Here is a 26,370-nt window from a genome sequence, read left to right as displayed (position 1 = left end):
ACTGGACTCGCTGCAGCTGTCGGGAGCAGGTAAGTCACCGTCGGGCCACAGGTCAACATTTCATCACTATCTACATGATGAAGGTCAACATCGATATTAGGACCATGTCAACATTCTCACATCGACATGATGAATGTCAACATTATGGGCTGGATGCAGGACGCAATGCACCCGCCACCCTTCGCATGCATGCCGGCGTTAGCAACGCCGGTATACATGAAGAACGCCGCAAAGGACCGCTCTCACGTTAAGAGCGGCCCTTTGTGAGAGAGGGACTTTCGGGTCTAGGACCCAGAAGCCCCTCTGGCGTCCTTCTGCGCATGCCGCGGTGGGTGCTAGGATGGATCAGATTGGCTCTCTATCACAGCACTCTCCCGATAGAAGCCCATAGGGTAACACCCGGGGTGCATCTGAGAAATGCGGACAAACTAGCATTTTTGGGGTTTATCCACCTTTCTACCTTTGCTGCATCCCCACCCTATCACTGTCGACAAATACCACACCATATAGAAAAAACAGCTGTTGCCGGTAATGGGAATGACTATTTTACCAGCTCAAATGGAGAAATTCAAAACTGGTGCCATAAACTACAGACGTGCGCAGACCCCAGTGTGTCGGTTCTGGTTCTAAATCATTGTCCTGTTTTGGTTTAGGCAAAACCGCCCTCAAGTGTTTTGGTTTTCTTTAAAAATGGATAAATACAGCTAAAATCCTGTAACTTGGACCTGTTTTTGTTCCTATGGTATTATAAACCCCAACAACATTAAATTTCCCATCATTTCCAATCAATTCTGACCACCTCACAGCACCTAAAATCACAAGGGATGGACTTATATGCAATCCAAAATATGCAAGATCCAGCTTTTAGATCAGAGTTCCTAACTTGGCAAGAAGACCCGAGTCGGGACTTGGTTCGACTCGGAACCCCAAAGTTCGGATGATACGCTCATCTCTACCATAAACTAGTTGAGGAAGCGCAAGACCAGTTAAAAAAAAGGACATTAGAACGTTTGTCTTCTTTAGCTCTAGTTCATAACCACCTAAGAGTTCTGAGGGGTTTTCAGTACTGCATTCAAACACATATTCGGTAGGTTTAGAGATTTTGTGTGGAGAATACAAACAATGCTGTGTACAAAACCAAGATCCTGTTGTCATGGGTGTACAACTGAAAAAGTCCCTGTGCAGGCCAAACAATAGGTCATTGTGGGAGTTGCCATTTAACATCAGCTTTGGGGCATGTTACAGACCACATCAGTTAATGTATTGTTGGTGTATCCCAAGAGCAGTCCCATAACCCGCAATTCCTTTCATTAGAACTTTCAAAACCCAGTCTAACAATAGCATTTTAATCTTTTATTACTTAAATACACCATACTAGAGCAAGTCTCTGAAAATATCACAAATAAAAGATTTTCTTCAATCAGCAAGTAGGTGAAAATTTCTACACAATAGCAGATTTCTTTTCCCGTATCTTCCCCCTTTTCGCTATGGGAAGTAGCAACAATAGGACAAACAAAAACAATAAAAAATAATAAAATAATAACACATACATGCATACGTACATTGTATTTTACAGAGAGATACAATAAAAGTGTTTGTGATAAAGTACCACATTAGCTACAACTCCCCTTTATGTTCAGTTTGATTGGAGTATTCTTCCTCACAGCACGTAAAATATACAAAGAGTGAGTAGAGTGTTATCAAGGGAAAAAGGGTGCAAACGCCGGACAGTGCCCTGCTAATCGTAAATGAGAGTAATAAGCAGTTTCTGAATGCATCTTCTAATTGGTTTCATTAGTCCTCGTCATCCTCTGCTGTACTGCTCATTTTATTTTTCCAAGAGTCTCCCCCATTCGTCCAGGTTCTAGGAGTCCTGAATATGTGTCTTCAGTCATTTTCATACACCAACAAAATGTGGGAAGGAACCGAGAGGAGAAAAGGTGCAATGGCATGAAGCTGGCACGGGTGCTAGCTACAAAAGGTGACTTGTCTAGTGGAGACATATGGGATCCATCTGTGATGAACAGAACTTGAGATGAAGGCACGCATTCTGTTGTATTCGGACCTTTTAACAAACCTAGGAAGCAAGAAACAAAAAGGTTAAACACAGTTTTTCTAATGCAATCACAGTAACCAGTGCTTGAAGACAAGAGAGGGGAAGGGGATCAGTGATAAACTTTACATAAGTAAATAGGAGCACTAGTAGTGCTTTTTTATGTATGCTCTCTGCTCTAACATAGGTATCATTTTCTATACCCTTCCTGGAGAAATAGGTTAGAGGATACTACAGTCTGCAATCCTCTGGTCTATCCTATAACTTTTTACCTCTCGTCCCTTTCCCTGTATTTTTCTTTTTGACAGGACCTTACATGCGGCAGTTATAAAAACTTGATATACACTGTATGAACAGAGCCAAGCTTGCATTCAACATTTAGGGGTCTATTTACTAAGCAGTGTTCGGAGACAGAGTGAAAAGTGATAAGGTGCCAGCCAATCAGCTCCCAACTGTCATTTTTTCAAACACAGCCTGTGAGATGACAGTTGGGAGCTGATTGGCTGGCACCTTATCACTGTCTCCTAACACTGCTTAGTAAATAGACCCCTTAGTATCCCCTGTAAATCCAGACACACAACACATGCTGCATGGAGTTTGTACTGTGCGGGCATATAGCATGTTTACAAACTGACAGCACAGATGTAAAAAGCAAGAGATTATGCAGTACGTGTAAACACAACAAGAGTTACCTGGCTGATCTGTATGTACAATGTTGTTAATACAACTACCGTTTGTGTCTTATTTGTTGATATTCTGTTACAATTTCATTCAAATGTTTTCAGATAATAAAAACAGTGAATCCACAGTTCTCTATGACACGCAGTTGTGGTTAGAGTAATGTTACAATATGATGGGGGCCAATACTGGTGATTACTGTCATCACTTTCCATAATCATGCTATACAATCTCATTCTAACAATTATCTATAAAAGTTAGCCACACTTTACACAAGGAAATTATTATACACAGGAGTTTTAGGATAATGTTCTGAACTTACTAGTGGCACAGAGTTAGTAAAAGCAGAGGTCTATGAATAAGTTCAGGCTCCCACCCCCCTCCATCAGGAACACCACACTTTCAAGCTAATTAAAGTGGTGGAGAAGTGGAGCTTCAATTCCCAAGAGTTGAAGCTCAGTGTGAGAAAGGTAATTTGGCTGTCCAGAACAAAGAGATTAGAGAGCACCGAGTGAGCATATTTAATAAATGAGCATCAAATGTCCTCTGCTATGGACACAGACAACTCCAATTATATAGCAACCAGGGAATTGTTGAGTGATCTATAAACTAGATTTTTTTTCCTTAATATCCAGTAAAGTGAATGCATTCAAAACAATCCAGAAAAGATAACATAATACACTAAATGTTGATTGATGGTACAGGTGAGTTTGCTTGCAGTCACCACTTTCCACCGCCCCTTTGCCAAACACAACAAAGCACTGTTTACGCTCCTGTTAATTAAATTATTTGAGGGGTACAAATACAGGCAACAACTGTAATGTTGTGTTTAATTACTGGTCCAGAGGGTCTGTTAAGTGTCTGACTTAATATATAAAAGAGTTTTCTTGGTGCTATATAATTAAAAATAATGTTGTTTTTCATTTTTCACATTTATGTTGCAATAGGTTTTAGTTCCTTTCAAAAGCATAATGTGAATTACTGCTGAGATATTTAGAACTTTTGTTTGTACTATTTTTTTTACTTGTAGATCTTTGAAGGCGTTAAGAGAATTATAAATAAAAGAGGATTTGCAGGACCTCTCTTTACTGGCACCAATTTAGATTACATTTTATTCTTCAGCTGTACAGTACAGTAATTGGTTTTAAAAAAATATTCATATTGCATGTTGTCTATTACAAAGTTTTAGAGAAAAAAAAAAAAAAAAAGTGTACAATTTTGATGCCCAGGTGCTTATGTATGCGTTGCTTAAGGAATATGCAGCTGGCACATACACAATTTACAGCCTGTGACACTGTCCTTGGCATCATAATGTTCTAACTAAATTTAGCTCACTCAGAATGCAGTTTACCAGGTAGATATGAAGATTGGGTCAGGAAATAACTTTCATTGGCACTTCTGTGTGGTCACCTGACCCTGTTCCAACTGCGATTGACTTGTAACTCGAACAGCCAGATCTGTGCAATCCATCCTTCACATGTAGTGACATAGTCCACTTTCAGGAACAGCAGGATGTATGGGCAAAGTGTTTAAACTCTAAAATCATGTTTCCTAAGTATGCGTTTTGTGGTTTTGAAATAAAAAAAAAAATCATACACCCAGCTAAGGGCCCCAACGGAGATCCTCTCCTACTGCAATCTGCATGGGATAAGCGTGGTCTAAAACTGTATTCTTAAAAAAAGAAAAAATTCTCGCAATTACCAAGAAGTGTCCGGACAGATATTACCCAGCTAGTGCCACACAGCAAGTAATTGCTTTCCTTCCTCCCTTCATTTACCTCATAATTGCAATACTTAGTCACAAAGCATTTATAGCATCTGTGTTTTCCTGATCTACTTTTGATTGTTAAATTAGTGCATCCTACATTGTCCTATTATATTGGTTATTGTGCTTACATGGCGTCTGTGCTACACCTAGTGCTAAGTATTATCATCACTCTTTTAAATAGTGCCGCCATATTACATAGTCGCCTGTCCATTGGAGTTTACTGTCTAAGGGCCTGATTCATTACCGATCGCAACCGATTACGCACGCAATTGGCCGATTGTTGCGTTCTGCATGCTCGAACCGGCAACTGCGGTGGGAATTGTGACTACACAGACCCACAGTGATTGACAGGAAGTGCCATTTGCGGGTGGTAACAGAGGGGGTGGGGTGGGTGTCAGAGAAGCACAGGCGTGCCAGTGCGTTTGAACGCTGTTGCACGAGCGTTATCCACTGTGATGCTGCGCGCAGCCTGAGGTCTCATAGAATGTGCTGAAGTTAGCACTTTCTGAGTAAGGTCAGAGCTTGTGCAAGTGTGCATGAGGCTGCGATGATACTCGATTGTACCGATGGTTTAGCAGTCTTGCTAAACATTATGGATGTGTGTAAGGTAATGCGGGCGTCCTTCTGTTGTGCTGTGGCGACATAGCGATTGCAACGGATTAGTATACTATGGCAATGAGACAGCGTGCGTAATCGCTATTGCAATCGGTAGTGAAACAGTCCCTAAATTCACAATTCAGGTCCATTTTTATCACCAAAACAAGTGATACATGTCACTATGTATGATAAATGGTGCTCCAGCCAATCACCTCCCAGCTGTCATTTTTCTAACAGTTGGGAGCTGATTGGCTGGAGCACCATTTATCATACACAGTGACATGTATCACTCATTTTGGTGATAAAACGACTTCGTAAATTAGGCCCCAACTCACCTACAACTATTACCGGTAATAGTCATCGTGGAGATCTGTGCCTATAGATGGTCTTGGGACTCCTTGGTGAATTAGAATATCCTTATAAATGTACATAAGGGAGAGGACTTTATCCAATATATAATGGCACTAGCTCCCAGTGAGTGGACTGAATATCTGTTCAGCCTCCAAAATGTCTGCCTCCACAGGAAGCAGACAAGCCCATTTTAAGGAGAGCATAGTAATATATTTTGCATTGATAAAACTCTGCACAAAAGTCTAAAGTTGTATTTTAGTGTATTATTGTGCAGAAAGCAGCCACTATGATAATAGATCCTCGCTCGCAGTCACAGCAGCTTGTCATGTTTCACTGTGCTGCAAACAATAGGCAGCTGCATTATCACTAATTAGTTGATAGTGTTGTCGGTAGCCTAGTGTCCTGAGCCAAGCTACATGTGTGTATGTTACAAAGAGATATCACCGGAACGGACTATTGTGCAAAGCTTTTAAAGAGATCATGCCAAACCAATAAGACATTTTCATCACACAGATTGTTAGAATATTGATGGCCGGACACTAAACCACCATTTAAAAGAGTGTCAAATATTTAACTTGCAATAGTGACCTTGTAGGACAACTTCCTCAAATGGTTTAGCAAATCGTTCACGTAAAATCAAAAGAATATAAAAACACAACACGCCAATAACATATATAGGAAATGTTTTCTACAAAAGAGCTCCAAATAAAATAAAACAAATAAATAAGTACCTCAAACTCTAATCTATGGGACCAAAATGTCTTTAATAAAATGGTCCAATGCTGGGTACACTAAATGATGTGTGTGTACCCAGCGACGGAACGTTGCGATGTAATGATACATTGTGCACGCCATACACGATCCGTGTACGACAGTGAGATGTATTGTTCCAGGCTGCATGTTACAGCACAGCATTGTTCTTTGCATTGTCCCATCTGTTTCAGAAGAGACGATGCGATTAAAGACTATCGCGAATGACAGATCGTGCGTGCACACTGACCACGTTCCGGACAATATATCATTCTGATCCGCAACAGAACAATATATATCGTACGATGGATCGTATAGTGCGTGCCCAGTTTAGGAGTACACTGACATGGATGACCTACGTCATTATTATGTAATACTTGCCCCTTGCATTATACACTTACAGAGGACGCATTTGCTCTCCGCACAATATAAGATCAAATTATCTGACTGTTTAAAAAGGATAATATTGGCTTTCTCTTCTTCACATGTAAATCTACATACAGTTAATTGTTCCTTGGAAATAGCGAGAAGATATTGGGTGTACATATTTCTAGTAACACATGTATTGCCCTACTGGAAAGGTTTTACAATACAGGGGATGGGGGGGGGGTTTACATTTCCACCTGGCCGAAACAGCACAGTAGAGAATAGGAGCGTTTACCTTCTTTAATTCTAAGCATATTAATGAAGTTTCTATTCCGGATCTATAGAGTGGCAGCAACTGAAGCATGCATTTTTTGTTTCACTGCAATAACTCAGTGCAGCGTGATTGCTTGGGTTAATGATGAAAAAGTCAAATACGCTATCAGAGCTGATGGAAAAATCTATCACCAATTTGAAATTAAAATTCATATGTGGTCAATAAGATTTACTACCCATGCAAGTGGAGCTGTAAAGAGTAAATGAATCAATGTCATCAATACATAATCAGTATGAAATATGATGCGAATACAATTATGTGCAGGAGTCCAGCATTCCTTCCCTTTCCCCCTGAACCAGTGTGGAATGAACAGACTTGGTGAGGACTGACAGTAATTGTTACAAATTAGACACAGCAGTTATCAAAATGCACTCACTAGAATAGCAAGGAGACTTATTAGGAAAATGAAAATAGATCTTAAACAGTCTCTTTCAGGGAGATATTGTACAACTGTTGATCTGAATGCTGGTCTCAAAACATGCATCATGGGCGCACTCTCATTTATATCTATTGGGCAACAAAAAAATTTTGTATAATGAAAAAAACAAAAAACAAGAACATATTTGTTTTAATTATGTTGTACTATTTGGCAGTACTTACAATATAATTATATTTGCAGACCACTGTTTAATAACAAAGGCTTCAGAACACGTTCTTTACCACATTTTGCAGAATGCATAACAAATAAATGGGGGGAGCAGGATTAAACATTCAAATTTAATAAATTTATATCTCTATGTATTTTAAATTTATTTTGTTCAGATTCTTTTTTTCCTCGCAAAAGTGGAACGTGATGAGTGTACCATATACTCTAAGCCTGGTCGTATCTACAAAATACTGAAGTAAACAATTATGTCCTTCTCATTAGGCAGGTAGATAAAGTTTCCATCTAAATCAAGTTTGCCCCCATGGCATTATAGATTATACGTAGAAAAAACAATAGTTCTAAGTAGACAGCAAGGCTGGTAATGACATTGATCCATGAAGTCACTTCCTGTAAGGAAACACATGCCGTCATATACTAGAGAGGTAGGAAACCACCATGTTATATACTACAAAACCTATCAATTCGTATGATATCTGAAATATATCCATACGTTTTCCTTCCACACAATGATATGGCTCCCAGTTTCCTTAACTGATCAGAAAATTGTCCACAGCCACCGCATTTTTCTTTATTGGTTGCAAAGTGTTCTAGGTCAGATATAAGAGGCCATTATGACTGAACTTGTCAACAAGGTTCAGAAATCTAGTTCTATGCCCTAAAGCCTTTAGTTGTCTATGTACTAATAATCACAGCACGGCTGTAATTATGTATCCAACTCGCCAGGAATATTTTCATTTTTAGAGGTTGCGGTAACCACTGTCCCCGCGAGTTATATCCCCGGCATTTAGGAGAAGTCTTTCACAAAAGTGGTTCTCCAGGGGAAGCTGACACTGTGGGGGAGAGAACGAAAGATCTCTCTCCTGCATCAGGAGACCCCATAGGCTAACAGTACTTTACGCCATCTGAAGATACATAGGCTCCATCTCTATATAGACATCACCTGCAATCCATTAGGTGCATTCCCCAGGAAGAGTAAAATGAATCCTACTGAGCATGCACATCTCATTTGGCAAGTAAAAATCAAACCTTCATCATTCTACATATTATACAGATTGCCTCTAGCCTGTAATCACTCCTGCCAGTTTTAATATGGCGTAATAAAAGTCTGGTTTTACTTATCACCTGGGACCTGCATGTTCAGTTCAATTGATTTTGAAATACTAATTGTTATGATCAACTGTGGGGTTTTGGAGTAGCTGACCTGTACAACACCAGCCAGGAATATCTACCATTCACTACTCCCATATCATACCTACAAACATTTTCAGACAACAGAGGCGATGAACGCACACCTTCACTTCATCACTATCGCTACATTAGAGTTTCTTTAACAGTTCAAATGGGATGACTTATGCAAGATGACACTAATGGCAAATACCTGCTGCTATCTCGGATCTTCTAGACTGAAGGCCTGAAAATAAACTTTCAGGGTTATATAGGGCTGATATCAAGGACTGGAGCCATCAGGACTATTCCTTTGTACAAGATGCAACACTGGCTAAAGCTAACATTACTAACCAGACTTTCCTAGTAATATGACATACTTACATTTTTCAAAAGAACCACAAACTGGTAGAGATAGCAAGAATGATGTAGCTTAATACTACGGTGTCCTTAGCTTTAAAAATCACAGCACAGTAATGAATACCTCTATTCCTTACCCCTGAGCATGTAAGAAAATTGCTAACAAGAAAAACTGCACAATATATTTGGCAGTTAGCATCCAGGAATAAAAAAAAATTAAAAAGCTTGTTAATAAAGAGTCATGTATTCACCTTCTGGTCTGGCAGTAGTGGATTGCTCTGAAGTGAATTCAAATGACCATTGATAAGAGCTGTAGGTCTATCATGTTCACAGAATAAACTGCCATTGATGTAGTGAAACCGGTCCCCGGGGACAAGGCGATTCCGACAGGTTGAGCACGTAAAACACTACGGCAAAAAAGGGGAAGGCAGTGAAACAAATGAATCAAACACACACAAAATGTAAAATAATATAGAGCATAGCTTCAGCCTAGTGACTGAGCAGAATCCAAAAGGATTGTGCCAGAGGCTGTCAGATCCCTAGTGTTACAGATGCTATGATTAGTGACTAAGACAAGAGTGCTGTTAGTATGCAGCCAAACTGACCAATTAAATAATGCAGGAGACCGTGAGGTACCTTAAGATGGTAAACGTTCCCTTGTGCCCTCATGACCAGTTCACTGGCTGGAATGGATTGTCCGCAAGCACTGCAAGCTCCGCTGTTGCCAAATAACCTATAAAAACAACAAAGTATACAAAAAGTTAAAGTATGTTGGTTACAGAGTACACCTCAATGTCATAAAAACATCACAGTGGAATAAAAGATGAACATTGAATAACATGTGAAATACTAGGCTTATCAAATATTACTGGGAGAAACAAATATATATATATATATATATATATATATATATATTACACACTACCAAACATGTCGTATAACAGAAAGACGCATCCTTCCTCCTATTTGCAATGAGCCAGGTGATTTCGAAGTCTCCGACTTATACCACAAGCAAATGCAGAACAATCCTGTTATACATACACATCATATCAGATTTCCAGGTTCATCTTAAAAAATATATAAATAGATACGATTCATGACTAGAGTTTAAATGCATTGTGTCCTTGAAATTATTTGAAGAACTCTTTTTTTTTTTGTGCTTTAATCATATCAAGAGATATGAGTCATCAAAAGGGTTAAGGGGATTTGATTGTATATCTAAGAAGACATCATGCTCTGTGTATTGAAACTCCAGCAAACCGCCATCAGAGCACAGTTTCCATTAGGAAGTCACTGCTATCCAGGTTGATATATAATGTGTATGGGTTAACCTTTTCAATCATAGTGTCAACACTTTAGATTTGCCTCCGCTCATCTCTTTCATTCTAACCTTCTCTCTCTCTCTCTTGATAATGAAATGCTTGCTCCGACTTCCCTCTATCTGCTCCTGAGTCCACAATTTAGATTACTTCATCTCTGCTAGCAACAAACTGAATGAAATTTCGATTTGAGCAGAAAGTAATTTACCGGGATCTGGACCCATTTGTCATCATATCTCTCTGGGTGTTTGTTGTATCACTGCAGTTTTCCTATGCAATCAAATGTGACCACAACATCTGCTATAGGGGGAGTGAGGAAGGGAAAGTGAAAAAAAAATAAATATACATATTTTTTTTTTAATACATTTAAGCATGTGCCAAAACAGTGCACATGGAAGTTAATGAAGATTTCACTTTACCTCCACCACGCATGGGATAATCTAATTCAGTTTTTAAGTTACAGTAGGACTTTGGTAAGGTGCTAGTCAGCGACTGGGATGGTTCATCTCAAAATGAAGGATAAGGTTTTCTTCCTTTGACTGGCTAGATACTAACTAAATCCATTTTGTTTTATGCAAAAGTGATAATGATCTGAACTCTAGGCTATTAGTAAAATTTGATTCACCATTTCTCCTGGACTGCATGGGAGAGATTATTAAAGGGTGTTAAAATCCAAGTACAATTGGTTCAGCCTGTGTTGTTTTTAAAACACTAAATAGGAGATGTACCACCCAATCAGCTCCTGTAATTTTTCAAACACACAGGAGCTGATTGGTTGGTACTTTATCACTCTCCATTTTACTTTTCAATTCTTAGTACATCTCCCACACAATCTGGAGTTTCTGGACAGTGTACGACAAACATGCCACACAAATCATCCCCGCTGAGCAAACGTTGGGCAGCTTGTGGATCTCAAAGCAATCAAAATGTGAGCACATGGGTCAGAGCAGAAAATAGGTTTCAGCAATTGGTCTACGTGTACTAAAGTTCCCAGATGGGAGAAGCAGGTGGCCACTGTGGAGAGCAGGGCAAATCACTGTGCTGCGCCACCACGCAGAGTGGGTAGAGCCATGACGTTCATCACATTCTGCAGACTTCACTAGGAAGAGGGAGGGAGATGCGGGAGGGTGACTTGTTCTCACTAGAGTCTGGAGGACTCCCCAAACTTTGTGAGCCTTCTGGATGATTAGGTAGAATGCACTGACCACATCCCTCTATTGTGCAAGAAGGCAATACATGTTTTTTTTATCATCCTTCCCTAATGTTCTATAGAAAAGGATAATAAATTATATTATAACATGAAGTTCATAAGATATGTTTTAAAGTAGGCCACTTACTGTGCTGCACAAAAAGTTAGTTTAAGATCTTCTCTACTCCAGCCTACCCCTAGGATCTTTGATCCTTTTGTGTAAAAACACTGGCCTTGCATTAGATTCATCTAAAGTTTGTATTTCAAGGCACAGCTTCTTAAATGCTGCTTTTTATGTGAAACTTACACACATTCTGAAACTTTCTAGCACAGGCAGCCTGCAAGAGGAAAGTCTGTACTTCATCAGCGGTCTGTTGTTTAGAGATAGGTTTATGTTAATAATGCGGGACAAGGAGCATAAAATGTATCCTTTTATTAGCTTAGCATGAACCAGAGAGATCAAAGCTAATATCCGATTGGTTGCTGTGGGTTACAGAACTTTGAATTTGGAAAATATGAGGACTTTTTACATTTTTATACAGTAAACTGGGTCTATTACATAAGGAAAAAAAAACACAACTAAAATGGACAAATATTTTAGTATTTATATGTGAAGTCAATTTTTTTTCACACTCATCCCTTAATATTATTTCAGACATGCAAAGGGGTTATTCTCACCCTTCCACCACAAACAGCTTTAGGTAACCGTCCAGCTGATCAATGGTGGAACGCGGGTATGATACAGGTTAAAACTTAACACTTATGTTCCAATTATTCTTTTTGTGACATCACTGGCAATACCGAAAGTCTTTACTATTTACTTTTGTTACCGAAAAAAAAAAAAAAAAAAACTTGCACGCCAAATCACATAAGGTCTGAGCTATCTATTGTCCTACAGTCAGTAACCCCAATAATTACAGGGAATTCCCTAGTTTGTAAAGATTTGCCCCATAACGCAGGCCAAATCACATACAGATCTCACCTAATTTAGCTGTACTGACCAAAATGGCCCAAAGTTGCACAGTGTAGTCAATTGTTTGTTCTGACCAATGGCAGAATTTGATGGGCAGTACAAAAAGGCTGCTCTGCCAGAATCTTTTCAGTTTGTCCAGGATGCACCATGGGCCGATTTCCCCAACAACTGGATCTGTCCTTAAAATAATTGTACTGCTAAACTGGCCACAAATCCAGTTGTTCTGTTATTGGACCAAGCAACCAGAATGAGCAATGAGGGCCAGGCATTTGCAGCAGTATCTTTAAAGGCTTATGGTTACAACACACCAGCTGAGCATCAAGTGCCAAGGGAGAGGATCATCGTTCATTCAATAGCTAGCTTGCCTTCTGGTTTCCAGGCCAACTTCGTTGCAGCTAAAATGGGCCACACATCTTTCTGACCAGATTTTATTCCGATGCCCAATAATGATTCTATCAAGTTTATTGGGCTTGGCACCTGGCATCACAGTCATTATGGACACTTTGATGCCAGTTCAATAAGTCACAAAGCTCCATAGAAGCCTAGAACACGGTTTCTGCGCACATTACGGGCATTTACGATAATGAAAACATTGCTCATTTATGCTTGTACCATTGCGGCGCAAGCAAAAATGAGTGAAGAGCACATGGAAAAACACTTAAGCTACTATCAGGACTTTTTAGCTTACTGAATTAGCCGCAAAGATCATATCCGGCTATATGCTCAATATTCCATCATGAGTGGCCACATTTAATGCAAGATATGCAATGTACCCATCTGCACAGGAAAAGAGGCAAAAATACATATACTCTAAAGGAGCCTACTTATTAAACATCGGTTTTCACACGAGTCTGGCAAAATGATGTAACTTTTCTATTAAATGCAATAATGGTGGAGATTTCACCGATATCATCACTGATTACTAAACTTTCATTAAGTAATGGGCTATATAACAAGCACCAAACAGCTACACTGTTTCAGTTAGCCAATGCTGATGGTGAAAGGCAAGCAGAGAGTTATCTTCTCATCCTTCCTTAATAGGCTGAAGCTCCTCCATTTCTTCTTAGCAATTTTGGCCCCCCATTTATTAACGAGTTTTATCACCAAAATAAGTGATAAATGTCACTGTGTATGATAAATGGTGCTCCAGCCAATCAGCTCCCAACTGTCATTTTTCTAACAGATGACAGTTGGGAGCTGATTGGCTGGAGCACCATTTATCATACACAGTGAAATTTATTACTCGTTTTGGTGATAAAACTCATTAATAAATGAGGCCCTTATTTTGCTATAAGCATCTGCAGCCCACAATGCCACGGCCAAGTTCAAACCCAGCAGTATAGTGATAGCTAAACTTATCACTGTACTGTTTTCTATCCACTGGAGCACCATTGAATCAGATGCAATGTCCAGCTGGGAATTCTTGCCCCTAAGCTTTGCAGCGATAACAGATAACATTTTTCGGGGGGGTGTTTGTCAAAAATGTATTCTATATTAAATATGCCCATAATTCTGTTACATTAATAAACCATATCAAGCCAGATATTGGAACAGTCCAGTTTAAAAAAAAATTAAAAAATAGCGAGGACCCAGTACACATCTGGTATACAATAATTCCCCGTGTGATTTTAAAGATGTTCTGCAGCAGCCGTGGTGTTTGAACGAGACTGTTTAGAAATAGGCAGCCTCATGGTAGTGAACGGTAATCTAAATGAGACACAAGAGAGACTGTATGTGCGCCTTTGGAATGCATTGTGCTACCCTGCAGCATAGCAAAGGTTAATAATTTGTCTGCACCAGTCCAAGTGCTTCTCATTACTGCTACATGCTTCCTCCTTAGGAGAGGAGAGAAAAAAAAACTAATTGCCCAGAGTTTTCTGAATCTGATCTTGCAGGAGGCTTGTCATGTTCAAACTACTAATTTGCTGTCGCCACTTTATTGAAAATAGCCTGTAAGTTGTTATTAAATGTATCGACTGAACGACAGGGAGAGTAGTAAAAACTGCCCCTTAAGATGGCTTTTAATAGGAAGCCCGAGAAACAAATTTTGCAGCGGCATCGATTTGGACAGTTCAATCAAAACTCCATTTCAAAACTAATTAGTCTGAGGCCCGGGATCGCACGCTGACACGTTCCTGCAGAATGCTCAGGGTGGTGGGAGCGGGGGAGGGGAGCCTGGCACACGTGGTTCTCTGGACACCAGAGCCTCTAGCTGCTGGGCCCCTCACAAGACAGTAAAGGACATTAACTTATCCTGACACACACATCAATGCAAGGTGTTCATTTACTAGGTTAACTTCTAACTACTTGATTACAGGTGCTATCACAAAGAGGACTACGACTCCCAAAGCAGCATTAAGTGCAGTAGTCACTGGCATAGGATCCCCTCAGTTGTAGATGTGCAGATATATGAACCTGCCTGGTGCCCCTGTGATGGTGTTTGTGTGTCAGCTGCATATGGAACAGGAAAGAGTTTTACCATTGCAGGCTCAGGTCCTAGGTGGACACTGTAGAACAGGCCTGGCCAACCTGTGGCTCTCCAGCTGTTGTGAAACTACAAGTCCCAGCATGCCCTGCCACAGTTTTAACATTTCCTAATAGCAAAACTGTGTCAGGGCATGCTGGGACTTGTAGTTTTATAACAGCTGGAGAGCCTCAGGTTGGCCGGGCCTGCTGTAGAACATTGACCTAGCTCATACTGCCTGCGGCCTTTCAGCTGTTGTGGGACTATATAGAACAGCATGCCTCAGGAGTGGGGCTTTCAAAAATATACAGTGGACAGCCAACATGATATAAATGTTCCAAGCTAGGATTCTCTAACTACTGTGGAACTAAAAGTCCCAGCATGTCATGCCAGCCATCATAGATGATGGCGGCATGCTGAGACGTTCCAAAACAAGGACGCCATTTGAAAGACCAGCAAACCTTAGGCTATATACATACTGGCATTAAAAAGGTGTTATAGTTGCAATTCTAATTTACATACTTTTAAATTGTGTTATTCAGGATGCGTAAAAGGAGACAGAGTTGGGACAAGGAATCAATTCACTGTGGCCCCACCTACGCTGTGGAGTGCCCGGATGACGCAACTCACTGCAAATCATAACGTCAAGCACACTTTACAGATTGTAAGCACAGTAGGCAAGTACACAGGTATGAAAAATTACTCATTGCCCCAAATGAGACTTGTACATATTTGCTTTTACCTTATGCTACTTTATTTTTTTTATGCTTCATCCATTTAAGCAGGTCTGACATTCATTAATATAGTACAACATATACTGTACATTCATGTAGAGAAAAAGAGCTTACATATACATTTGGCTTCAAAAGATGACAAATCCCTGTTTTGCATGCTTCAAAACTAACCTAAATGCAGACAGAGAGCATATTAAAGCACAATCTTTCTATGTAAAAGTGACCACTGAGCCTAAGTACTTCTCACATTAAAGAACTCCTATCATAATTTGCAGCTATACATGTAAAATTTCCCAGAACTAAAGTTTGGCATGGTATGGATATTTACTATGTAGCTGAGTGAAAGCTATTATTATCCATCATCAGTCTATTCGGTATGTCCTTCAACAGAAAGTGCATATGAAGAAACACCTTTTCCGCCATCACATTTATTTGAAACGCCTTCACATAAATTTGCAAATGTTATCAATAATTCTTCTATAATGCACAATCTGTGAGATATATTCAGGTCCTTTAACAGCAAAACTATGTCACTGAGGCAGGTAACTAGCTTGGCAGGTTTATAGAGGGGTTCTACAAAAGTGGGCAACCCTCTATAATTTCATTGGTAGGATGTAGAGTATACACCACTGTGTAGTTTGTATGCTGCAAACAGTGCTTCCAATACTTTTATTTGACCACATGCAGGGCAAAGGCTGGTTTTGTATTAAAATATTAAACTTTCAACAATAAGAAAAGTGATGAGTTAATGGTTAGCACCGTATGTACCAAAGAACGTATCATGAAAACGGCAAGTTGGTATGCATTACATGTCCTATAAATCGCTGCAACATGAATCATCTGATTGTAACTTGTTCAGGGTTATATTGCTAAAATGTAAACAAATGCAAGTCGACAAATGCAGCTGTCATAACGTATTACATATAAAATCATCTACAGTGTTGTTGAGAATTCATTAGGAGTCATTAAAATGCCATCTTTTGTTCCACAGTTGTCAGTTTGTCACTTAATTGAATCATTGGACCTATATGAGCAAGTTTATAAGTCACATTAAACTTATGCAGGATGGCTTTCTGCATGATGCTACAGACAATGTGCCTCATTGATGTGTCATACATCAGACCATAGACTTTTAGTCAGAAAAACTTTATTTATATCAGCTAGTTTTAAATGTAATCAGCCAAGAGCAACTGGTATAACAGTAATAATGTAAATGGGTATATAAACTGGGTAACAGTGGACCTTCGGGGGCTGAGCCAGAATGGCACGCAAGTCCGCTTTGCCGACCGATCTTTGGATTTTCATCAGCAACTGCACATGTAGACGGAATTGTGCACTATTCAGAGGTGAACATAAGCAGAGATCAGCTGGATCTGCACCAATGAGTGCCTATGAGCCCAGGGTATCTGGTCAAACGGTCATCAGTAATCATGTTGACTATGGTGTTGACATTAGAATATCAGTCGACATACACCACGTACACAATGTTGACATATATATATTTATATTACAGAGAAGACAACCTGTAGCTGCCTAGCTTTTGGGGAACTACAAGGTCCTGCATGCCTCCCTATACTTGAAGTTCCACAGTGTGGTGGATGGCTTGAGCCTGATGTACTAAAGTATTTAAAAGGGATTACCTAACAAGGGGACAGCAGTCTGTGCCTTGTACTCCTATCCCATCATTAGCATTGCTAATTGGAGCAAGCAAAAATAAAGAACACATAACTAACATAATTAGAGTTTACACTGGATTGGTCACTAATAAAAGCCAATAATATTTATTACGTGGCACACCTTTACCAAAGCACCATAATGAGCAATCACTGCCTTATTGGGGAGAATGGTGGCACATGCAATTATTAGGCAGGAAAGACAGTTATTACTTGGTGGACCACAGAATAGCCCTTAGTGCTTTTAAAACAGGGTTTCTATTGTACTTCTTATTTTGTCCTCACTTCTTTGTATCAAACAACCACCCAAGACTATATTGGCTACAAAATACAATAAGGTCTATTGTTCTCATCTAATTGACTGGATGTTGGTTATCAGTCTTAGCGCATGAAGGTCGTTTGTAGGTCAAACCCAATTTCCCTAATGTTGTCCAGTACGGTATGTTTGCGTTTCCCTTTCTCACGCTCCCTTACATAAGATTGGTCAATTTACTTTCATGGGAATGCTCCCATTAGTGTGTATGGTCAGAATATTTAATTATATCATTTTGTGGAAATTGAAAAATCTCAGTGAATGTAAACCCTTGTAAATTAAGAGAAGTAATTGCTTTTCATTTTGAGCCAAGAAAGAAGGCAACTATGTAACTACAGCCTTTCCTAAAAACTTGTTTTCACAGTTTCTGCAAGGCAGGAGAGTTAATTATCTAACCAGGGGATTGTGCAGGACAGTGTTTGATTTAAAAGGCTCGAGGCTTTAGGTGCTCAATTAAGTAGCTATCAGTCTCAGTCTGGACTTTAATGGGCTTCCACCCCCCCACCCTTCCTCTCAAACTCTAGCTATGGAGGGGAGATACACCCCAGGTCAGGCTAATTAAAGCCAGGGGACTCCTTAATTGTGATGACAGAATTGGTTTCAGTTTCCTCTGTTAGGGTCTTTAGACTAGAGGAGATCATTAATATTTTAGCATTTGGGGAACACAATCAATCATAAAAAAAGGAAGATGTACCTAATATTGTGAGACCATTTACAATTACAGGCAGATCACTGTTCTGAATGTTAGATCTGACATAAGAGATTGCTTACAAGTAAATATTTTATTTAAATCATCTCGACTGGTTGATGTTACTGGATCTCATGAAAATCGACAGATGTAGCCAGAGTTATAGTACTAGAGGAGACAGACTAGAGTATTTGGCAGCACACATCTGCTGGTGGCACCAAAATCTAATGAATGTCAATTCAGTTGTGCACATTACTCCTGCAGTACAAGTCACACTGTAGATATTCAATTAAGGGGCAAATAATCAATTAAAATGATTGCCACCTTATACTAACCAACCTTTTTTGTGCAAGTCAACACCCTGTAACAGTATTTTTAAAAGATAGCAGAGGACAAGAAAAAAAAAAAAAAGTATATATATATATATATATATATATATATATATATATATAGTGTGTAATTGGTTGTTTCATCCAGTAATATTTTATAAGCCTAGTACTTCACGTTATTGATTTTTTTTTTTATATAATTTAACCAGGCCAGGAAGGTAGGTATACTATTACATTCAAAAAAAATATAATATGCAGTATTTATTATCAGTTATAATTTATATTGAATACACATTCCACTGAGAATATTTTGGCCATTCACAATATCATATCTATAAATATACACACACACACACACACACACACACACACACACACACACACACACACACACACTGAGCTATTGTCAGTTTCAGATCAAATTGTATTTTGGAGATGTATATTAAGAATTTTTTTGCACACAGTAGCTTGGTTTTATACCTTAAAATTAATAACAATCCCTAATTTTGACAGTTGTTAGTAGTCCTTTAAAATAGTAATGACATCTGTTTACAATACCTACCCTATAACCAATATAAATTTCCCAGTGTTAATAAAAACACTGATCTTCTCTGGTGCAGTTACAGCCATTCTTAAAATAACATTAACACAGTTGTGCTAGTGGTTGTGGATAATTTATGGTCTTCAAGGTCATATGCATTATTTAATTTCTTTAGAAATATATATATATATATATATATATATATATATATATATATATATACTCTGTCATTAACTGTTTCCTAAGCAATTATCGGCGCCTTCCCTTTTAATTTAAGTCCCCTCTGCAAAAGAGTGCAAAACATTAACCTCCAGCTCTCCAGGGGTTAATGGGAGGTGTATTAAACGCTACAAAGTGATGCCAAGAGCCAAGTCCATTAAAGGTACTTCATACTAACTGGATACCAAGGCACCTTAAAAGGTCTAGGAGCTATTGATACTTAGAAAAGGGCTGTGCATAATGGCTGCTGCTACATTAGAGTAGAAAAAAAAAAAAATCTGCCAAATTACGCTTGGTTAATTCAGAGTAACATATCTGCCCCCAAGTGAATTGGAGGCCTTGAATTAATTCTGTTATGACAAATCAAGATAAACGTTCCCCCTAAATTGCATGCGATTTAATTAATTTTTGAGATCCAGTTTTTTTTTCCCCTCTCTCCCAGCTAATAGTTCACATGCTCCTGTGCTGTCATTGTGCTTGAGTGGGCAGACTTCAAAGTGATATTAAATAACCAACTATTAGATTTACCTAGCACGTCCTATTGGAAAAACGCCATTTAATTACCTAGCCTGTTCAATTAAAGGGACAGCATTCCCTGAATATAGCAGCTTGCTGTTGATTACCAGGGAAATTAACTCTCTGCATGATGTCTCTTGGATTCCTTCTAAACCATAGCAAAGAAAAAGGAGGGGCTTTGGGGAGAGCTACCAGACTTATTCCAGCAATTACAGTGAAGACCACTATCTAAACTAGGACTGAGGAGCAGGGTGCCAGAGACTGCCCTCATAAACCTTTAAACTCTCATGCCAGCTTAAAATTATGTTACTTATTTATCTAGGGGTGCCCACAGCGTCCTCAGGGGACGATGTCTGAGCAGGGTTTTCTTTAACAATAATATAACTGTGGTTTGGGAAAGGGAGCATGTAAATTACCTTTTGAAACCTTCACCTTGGCTGTAACTCATATGGTCTGAGGGGGACCATGGGCAGCTGTAAATGGCTTATTAGGCCCCCGTTAGCGCATAAGGGTTAATGCAGCAACTCTCCTGCAATCATTGTTGGGACAATAACACAACAGGCATTAAACTGTCATTGCCTATGCGACTTATCAAGCAAGGAGAATTGATGGCAAAGTGCCATCAACAGAACCCTATAGTACTGTAGATATGCAGGTGAACCGCTTCTACCCTATTTAATATCTTGTTGGCAAATACGATGTACGACTGCCGAGCAGCAATGTTTACGGATGTGCAGAATCGAAGATTCTCTAATCACATCAACGTCTCGCCAAATCCTTTTAATGTTTCCCAGTGATCAGACTCTGGCCCTTTAACAGTCTGAATCCTCAGCCCTGGTTAATAATCCCCTCTCTTACAGGCCAATTTTGTTAATTAAATGTTTTGTTTGCGATGCAGCTCTCATTCATTTCGGACACGTCATTCCGAGCAGATCTAAGCCAGGGCCCAGATCTCATTAGATAAAACCTATCAGGACTAAAAGAAAATGGAGGAGTCACTAATTAAAGCTTTTAATTGTGTGTATTCACTGTCAGGCTGTTTTATCTCGAATCTATGATTGTAAGCTGCATGTCAGTCTCCCACCAAAAGCACTTTCATTAATGGAAGAGGTGGATTCCGACCCCCCTCATGCCTAAAACGAAGGGGACAGCTGAAGCACTTTGTTTGGTCTTCCTCAGAAGGTGCATTTCAAAGGCACAATCATAGCCTCACATCAAACTCTTCATAGACATTTTGTCCAGCCCTCTATACCTTTGTACTTGGTCACTTTGGCAGGCAAACCGACGTTAAAGGCCAACACACCTGACGTGAAGCCTCTTCACTTTAACCAACAGGACCAAAGCCATCATGTTACTATATCTCTGCCCTATCAGTTATTCTAAAAGTTGTGAGATAAAATTGTGAGATATATATCACCAACCAATCAGCTTGTAACTTACATTTTGCAGGGTGTGTTTAAGAAATGATAGTTTGGAGCGGATTGGTTGGTGATACATATTTCACATCAAGCTTTGACACATATGCCCCTAAATACATTATTGTACAATATTAGATTCAAGTATACACTTTCCTGATAGCACCCAGTTTAGCTCTCTGATATGCCAGGCTTCCACAGATATGTCTGAATGCCCCCCATACATCAGCAATTAATTGCAACAATCGTGCAATTTGCAATCGATTGTGTATAAAAATCTTTCCCTTTTTCAATCGATTGTGGCAATTCTGCAATCAATTGTTGATGTATGGGGGCCTTTACTGAGAAAAAAAAAGCACAAAAGAACAGTTTTGTTTCATACCAATCTTCTGCCCGAAAAAAAAAACAACATGAATAAGACCAGAGGATAACACTGCACACAAACTGTAATTAGTAATAAGCAAAAGTTAGTTTCTGCTGAATTGTGTTTACTGTCAGATGAATCTGTAGCATAAAAGGACATTGGGACAGTGGTGTCATTTTTTCCACTTCAAACAAATGGCTCTTCCCGATGTTCTGCACAATTTAATTAAAATTATGTCAACCTTACAGTTGCTCTTGCAGACACGGAGAGAGGCATAAAATAGGAAGTGGTTTGTTAAAGCATGTGCTGATTTTCTAACATTTAAAGTCAGTAAAAAAAAAAAAAAAAAAAAAACACTTAGTGAAATTAATGTTCCAATCCCTCAATGGCCTTTTCACCAGCATATTACTTCTATCTAGCTGATTGAGGACACAGGGGTTCTACAGGCTATAGTATATGGACTACATCAGTTTAAAACTAAATAGATTCTAAAGTGTGGTTAAAAACTTAACTTATAGTGTAAATACATTTTTTAACAATTAGATACAAAATTGGCCAGAGTTAGACAATTCAAGCTGTTACTCAAGTACATTTACGCTAATCACTAATTATAAAATATTTAGACTTTTTTTGGTTGCTTATATTTGATTTCCCAAATTGGTTGTTTATAGAATAGTTACAGTAATCCTGAATAGGACATAATTTAAAGTACAGGGCATCCAGGTGCATCAGTGTATTAAACCGTTCACTTACATTAAATATGTAATCCCTCAAATGCCTTTCAGTTTAATGACTTAAGAAGCTTGATTTCACCTGGAAAGATCACATAGGCACACTACCTTATTGATTCTCATCTTTAAAATGACATTAGGATGTATGATGGGCATCTAATTAATCTGTGCACACATCTTGTGCAATTAATGGGTTATTACTTTGGATGATTACATCCAGGAGTCAGGAAATGGATCATTTTCTTAAGGAAGGGAATGCAAAAGATGCCTAAACCAGTTTGGTAATTAGGATATTCAGCATGTCCAATCATGTGTGAAGTTGAAACTATGTACAGATAAAATCATGCAATATTTAACTTATTTCATGATGAACCTTTGCCTAGAATGTCATCACATGATTTGGCTCACATAGTACATGTTCTGCAAATGTTAATTGCTAGAGAAAAAAAAAACTGGATTGTAAACAGAAGATTCCTGGCAATTTAAAACAGACTTATAAGAATGTTAACAGACACAAACCTAATGTAGTCATTTCTGCAGAGGATCATCCCACTCTTCGTATAGCATGAAGTGCCGATTTCCCCAAGTTGAGCTTGACAGCAAGAGCATTTAAGACATCTACTGTGCCAGTAGCTGTCCATGGCATACAGCAAGAATCGATCTGCAATCTTTCCACCGCACCCAGCACACCGTTTCCAGGAGAGGGTGCTAGCAGTCACCGGAGGAGGCTGAGCACTACTACCTGGATTCACCATGGTCTAAGAAAATATGAGCAAATAAGAAAAATTTAAAAAAAGTTATTCGGAATTTTGTTCAAACTTCAGTCAGGTTTTCAATACAGTAGCAAATAGCTAATTAATGGAGACCTGCAAGTGTTTATTTGTTTTGTTTAGGGTCAACGATCCATCTCTCTCAGAGGTGCCACCACCCACCAGATCTCTTTACTGATAGTCTAGGAACTGTCCGAAGTTGTGTCAGGTCTTCATGACAATACTATCCTTGAAATGTAAAGAAAGGTTGAGGATTCTGTGTAGACACAAGGGTACATTTTGATATGAAGGGTGATGGCGCTATGTTTGCTAAAGATAAAGTGGTAGATAATTAGAGTAAAAGGCGATAACTTTATTGGTTTACTAAAGAGGATTAAAGTACAAGCTATTAAAACTATTTAGGTCTCTTGTCTAGGGCAGGTCATCTCCAAACAAAACATTTTTAGCAAATTCATCACCGTGCATATAGAGAAGGGAGCACAAACTTGTTGGAACAGTTTTTCATATTTGAGAAATTCTTTGTTATGGTGCTTTTGTACTCAATTTCTCATTATTATCAGATCAGCTTAAATAGAATTGGATTTCAAGCAAATCAATGAATGTCACTATGCAATTTGGTTTCAACAGAACTGAAGTTTAGGAAGCCCTTTCATGTACTATACAAAACAACCACAGTTGCAGTAATTAGTCCCAGATCAGTAATTTAAATGCAATGAATCTACACCTTCAGAAGGAATGTATTCATAGATAAAAGTCCTACAGCTGAAGCTACAGTCAGAATTAAAGAACATCTGACTGTCAACACAATTGCAAAATCACCTTATGTGAGTACTCAGCAGACATGGCACATACTGCCAGGGACAAACTGGTTTCAAGTGGCCTCTTGACCCCTGTACCAAGTGGACTATAATTATTTGGACCATTGTTAGATGCAAGACCAGATAAATTCCAAGAACCAGGTAGCCATAGCACTTAAAACTTTATTGCTAACATAAGTCTTTCATTGCTGCTGACAGTGTCCACCTGATTTCCAAATCTTAAACACCACCTTTCAATGGGACCAAAAAGTAAACAATAAAAGGTTCTAACCAATCTTTGGTGATATGTGACAGTGGTTTTGAATCACTCCAGTAGGGTTCCCAGGTCACAATGAGAAATATATATATATATATATATATATATATATATATATATATATATATATATATATATACACACACACACACACACACACACAGTATATATAGATGCACATATATAAGTTTGCAGTCGGTGAAGTTGGTGGCAGTAGTATTCTAAGACATTTTGCAAAGGACAGTAAATAAACCACACAATCTGCCATAATCAGAACTGTACCTATTAAGCTGTAACAAAACACTAGGGCTTGGGAAACGGAACCACTCTAAAAGCCATTATCTTCGTGTACCCGAATGCATCGTACCTTTATGTAAATTGATTTATCTGATGCATTACTCAACAAATGGCTTTTGGTAACAATTTCATCTCCAACCCCTAAATGAATCTGCATTTCCTGCCCAGAGCATACCAAGTGTTTTCATCTTTTTTTTTTTCCTCTCTCTCTTTGCTTCAAATTTCTTTAGGGAGGATGGTCTATGACCTGCCCCAATCCTGGTTGAAAGGTAAATAAAAAATAAATAAATGAAACGTGACACTGTGCCAGGCATCCAGTAACCACATTAAGTAAAGCTCTTAAAGACAAGCAATACCTTAATGCTGATTAAATCTACTAGAGATGAATCCTGCTGCACTGACCAGAAAGGGACTCGCAGGATAACTTATAGGGAGGGCTCTCATCAAGTTTCATTGCAGTTGAGGAAATAAAAACCTTTTAACTTTAATAGAGCTGCTGCATAAGTGATATAGGCAGACAATTTAGGGGATGTGAGTGGGAGCCAGTAGTGGCAGCTAGAGGCAAAGGCGACGTCTCCTGTTTAATGGAGATCTCTGATGAGAAGGGGGGGGGGGGGGAGGTAAATTCTAATACAAAAACTAGATTCTTAATTCAAAGATGGGTTGTAATTAACAAGTCACTGGTTTTCCAGTCCGGGGACACAAAGACTAGTTGAGTCCACTTTGATCTTTCTGCCACTGTTTCTTATAAAAGGATTTCCCAGTTACCCTGTGTAGTGAAGGGAGGCGAGTGGCGATCCCCCACTATACAGCCATGCCAGGGAACCTTTCCCATAGGGTACAGAGGTGATGAGGGGCTGGAGGGGAGAGCTGGTCTGCGCTTGCCCTTGTACATTTATTTGTCTATTTAGAGCCTCTAGATATCGCCGCTTCTACTACCAAGGGCATCATTGTATAGCTGCGGAGGCTGCAGTCAGGGGCACCCGGGACTCTTGAGGAGCAAGTAGCCGATCCCTGCCAGCTGCACTCCTTCTACCCCGGGCATAGTTGTGAACGGGAGATCCGGGCATAAAAGGGGCACAGGAAGGCCGGGCAGGACAGTGGTAGGAGAGCTGGGCATAAAGGGGGCAGGACAGGAGCAGGACGGGGCAGGAGAGCTGGGTAGAGCCGGAGAGCCGGGCATGCCGCCAGCACAGGAGAGTGCTGCTAGAGGAGAGCGCATGCAATAGCCCCGGAGAGTCAGCCTGCCTTACCTCTGCCGTCCTCGCTCTCTCACACACAGCCACCGCCGGGATCAGTGGGGATGGGCGCAGTACGGAGAACGCACAGGTCCCGGAGTTGCTGCTGCTGTAGGTAACGCTGCTCTGCGATCCGAGGTGCAGTTAGTTCCCCAGGCACAGATCCCGGCTGTCCCTGCTGATGCCCAGCCGCAAGTTTCCTCCCGATCGCGGATCAACTCCTAGATAGCTCCTCTGTGACCGGCTGCACAGGGGGGAGAGGGCGAAGCTCCCAAGATGGGATGTCAGAATTGTAGACGGGTTGCTGCTGAGAGGCCCAGGGCTAGGGGTGCTGCTGCTGTCTGTGTGGTGAGCTCCGGGCTGCTGCAGCTCTCTCCTTCCCTCTCTCTCTGTATCCTGCTGCTCTGTGCTGCTGCTCAGTGCTGACATGTGTTAGTGACGGAGCTTAGCCCAGCTCTCTGCTGCCGCCGCTCTGGCTCCTCCCAGTCCAATCCCT

At 39.7% G+C, this 26,370-nt stretch overlaps 1 protein-coding gene across 3 annotated transcripts; it reads right to left on the bottom strand.

The window, feature by feature from the left end:
* Positions 1-1,338: 1,338 nt before the first annotated feature.
* Positions 1,339-26,370, bottom strand: LMO4 (LIM domain only 4). 3 transcript variants are annotated; one of them, XM_088482203.1, is made up of 6 exons: positions 25,890-26,370; positions 24,812-24,894; positions 23,015-23,253; positions 9,664-9,760; positions 9,279-9,434; positions 1,339-2,077 (listed from the first exon to the last, which is right to left on the bottom strand). In XM_088482203.1, the coding sequence occupies exons 3-6, from the start codon at positions 23,248-23,250 to the stop codon at positions 2,069-2,071; spliced, it is 498 nt and encodes a 165-aa protein (XP_088338329.1). In that variant the 5' UTR covers positions 23,251-23,253; positions 24,812-24,894; positions 25,890-26,370; the 3' UTR covers positions 1,339-2,068. The 3 variants fall into 3 exon arrangements, with proteins under 3 accessions (XP_088338329.1, XP_088338328.1, XP_088338330.1); XM_088482202.1 differs by lacking the exon at positions 24,812-24,894; XM_088482204.1 differs by lacking the exons at positions 24,812-24,894; positions 25,890-26,370 and adding an exon at positions 23,362-24,302.

This window comes from Taudactylus pleione, unplaced genomic scaffold (genome assembly GCF_031769625.1).
Source record: "Taudactylus pleione unplaced genomic scaffold, aTauple2 ptg000017l, whole genome shotgun sequence".
NCBI lineage: Eukaryota > Metazoa > Chordata > Amphibia > Anura > Myobatrachidae > Taudactylus > Taudactylus pleione.
The sequence above is the reverse complement of the archived record's forward strand: the minus strand, read 5'-3'. Positions and strand labels throughout refer to the sequence as shown.

Excerpts from the sequence above, each read along its gene's own strand:
- LMO4 (XM_088482203.1), bottom strand. The coding sequence starts at position 23,250 with ATGGTGAATCCAGGTAGTAGTGCTCAGCCTCCTCCGGTGACTGCTAGC. Across the intron at positions 9,761-23,014 it reads TGCAGAAATGACTACATTAG|GTTATTTGGCAACAGCGGAG; the intron begins GTTTGTGTCTGT and ends TTGTTTTTATAG. Across the intron at positions 9,435-9,663 it reads GGAACGTTTACCATCTTAAG|TGTTTTACGTGCTCAACCTG; the intron begins GTACCTCACGGT and ends TTTTTGCCGTAG.